At 64.4% G+C, this 2,317-nt stretch overlaps 2 protein-coding genes across 2 annotated transcripts in view; both read right to left on the bottom strand.

Moving 5' to 3' along the window:
• Positions 1 to 696, bottom strand: part of AURANDRAFT_67942 (hypothetical protein) — a gene marked incomplete at both ends in the record, with an annotated part of 5,922 nt that extends 5,226 nt beyond the window's left edge. The window contains one exon of the mRNA XM_009043528.1: positions 65 to 696. Within this exon, the coding sequence (XP_009041776.1) occupies positions 65 to 696 (632 nt within the window). The remainder of the gene's footprint in view (positions 1 to 64) is intronic.
• Positions 697 to 843: 147 nt separating this feature from the next.
• Positions 844 to 2,317, bottom strand: part of AURANDRAFT_67941 (hypothetical protein) — a gene marked incomplete at both ends in the record, with an annotated part of 9,324 nt that continues 7,850 nt past the window's right edge. Inside the window, one exon of the mRNA XM_009043527.1 lies at positions 844 to 873. Within this exon, the coding sequence (XP_009041775.1) occupies positions 844 to 873 (30 nt within the window). The remainder of the gene's footprint in view (positions 874 to 2,317) is intronic.

Genomic DNA, 2,317 nt, shown 5'->3' with positions numbered 1-2,317 from the left:
CGGCCGCGGGGCCGTTGATCGCGTCCACGGTAATCCCCGGGGCCACGCCTTCTCCGCGCCGAACGACGCCGCGTAGGCGTTGAAGAAGGCGCTCCCGGCGTCGGGCGCGTCGGGCGCCGCGAGGCGCGGGTCCGACGCCCGCGCCGCCGCACCGGCCGAGGCCGGCGGCGCGCCGAGGAGCACGTTGTCGTCGTCGAAGTCAAAGATCGTCGCCGCGCCCGCGTGGATGGCGTAGAGGTAGCCCAGGTTCTTGCGCGCGAAGTGGTCCCAGGGCGTCGCGCTCGCGAGGCCGTAGGGCAGGGTCTCCTGCGCCGCGGCGCTCAGGTACGCGACGGTCGCCGGCGCCGCGGCCGCGAGCGCCTCGTAAGGGCCGTCGGCGGTCTTCCGGTCGCCGACGACGACGAGGCACCAGCCCGACGCGTTGCCCACGCGCAGGATCGCCTCGCTCGGCGGATTGATCGTCGTCACGACGCCGCAGCGCTCGCAGGCCGACCAGGGCCGCGGCAGCGGCGACGCGCTCCGGTTCACCGTGTCGCCGAGGCGCGGCCCGGCGTAGGTCGCCACGCGCTGCGGTTTGTAGCGCTGACCGGACGTCGCGGCGCTCGACGCGCCGAGGTCGCGGCGCGGCCGCGCGCGCTGGGACGACGTCACCAGCCACAGGGCCGCGGCCGCGAACAGGCGCCGCGGGCAGCCCATTGTCGCCAAGGAGTAATAAATAGTATATATATATAGGATCAAAACCAAGAAGGACCTCACCAAGAGACCTTAATATCAATATGGACCCCGCCTTCCAAAATAATGTCGAAATGGACCTCACTTCAAAACAAAATATCAAAAGGGACCTCACCGTCCACCATTTTTGACCATCATTACCTGGAATTTAATGTCCCATCATATCGACGCGTCTTCCCATAATTAATACCAAGACGGACCTCACCTTCAAATTTTTGTTGTTTTTTCTTAGAGAAGGAGCGTGGTAGCGCACCACGTGCGTGGGGCCCCGCTTACATGGGGCGACACTCCCGTGGCCTGAGCTGCCTACTCTTCGTCGGAGTCGGGGTAAAGGCCGCTGGGCTTGAATTTGAAGTAGTCCTCGAGTGAGCTCGAGCTACAGGGTGGTAAACTGATTAAATCCTACTTGGGCGTACTCGGGGAGGTGTCGGGCGACTTCCCCTTGGCCCCCGGCGAGTTCCTGGCACCGACTTTCTGGGCCGACTTTCTGGGCCGGTCGGTCGCCGCCGCCGCCGCTCAAGCCGTCTGAATCACCCTGGGGTTTTCCCGTTGTTATAGTGCCTAAGCCACAGAATAAGGGCTGGCGCATGTGGCCGAGCTCAAGCCCGGGCCGCTGCGGCAGAGACAAGAGTAGCATAGCGCTCTTCCAGAGGAGCCAGGAACGCCTAGGATACCCGTAACGCAGTCTCACTCTGATCTGGGCTATGCTCCCGCTTTCGCGCTGTGCATTGGAATCCATGGCTGAAATTGCTTTGAGTCGGCTTGTGACGTGACCCAGGTGCGGGGTGGGTTGGGGACCGGCTGTCAGAGCGCTTCCGAGCTCCGACAGCCACTCGATCCCGCATACGTATGCGTTTAACACAACGCCGGAATGATATATATCACGAATAACTAGAGTTAAGATTTAAAATAAGGGGGGTCGACCCCTACTTCGACGACGCCTCACAGAGCGACGGCAGAGAGAAAACATGACCAGCAGAATGCAGGAGGCGGAAGGGTGACTCCACTCAGAGTAGACCGCTCGAGGCTGCGTCGCACCGGCCTCGGGCTGCGCCCTCGGACGGTACTCCTTGCCCCTCGGGTCTACTCTTCACTGGGAAAGCGCCACGTGCGTCTATGCGCTCCTCGCTGCGTGCGTCGTGTTCGTGCTCGAGCTCGGCGCGACGTCGAGCGCGTTCCTGGGGAAGGTCAATTCGTCGCTCCCGTTTTCTGTCGTGATGTTCAGGCGCATGATTACCCAGGAGGTGTTTTTCTCCGAAAGTGTCGCGAAGGCGCTCCTCTACGTCGCGCTCGTCCCTTCCATGTTCGCGCGATGGTCCGTGCTCGTCTGGCCGGGCGTCCACCTCCTCGCCGTCGCCGCGCTCTACGTCGGCGACGCGCTCCTGCCGCCGCGGGCCGCGCCGGACTTTGGCGTCTACGCCCCCGTGCCCTCCGAGACGACCTTCTGAGCAATCGAGGCGCTCCGAGGTCGGCCCGAGGCTCGCGCGCGCCCACCGGCCGGTTCCGTCGACCTGAGCCCCGCGCCGCCGCGGACTAAGCTCCCCTCGCGCCCACCGGCCGGTGCCGTGCCTTGTGGCGCCGGAGC

This window comes from Aureococcus anophagefferens, assembly GCF_000186865.1.
Source record: "Aureococcus anophagefferens unplaced genomic scaffold AURANscaffold_57, whole genome shotgun sequence".
NCBI classification, from domain to species: domain Eukaryota; class Pelagophyceae; order Pelagomonadales; family Pelagomonadaceae; genus Aureococcus; species Aureococcus anophagefferens.
Note: the sequence above shows the minus strand (reverse complement) of the source record. Positions and strands in the feature narration are given on the sequence as shown.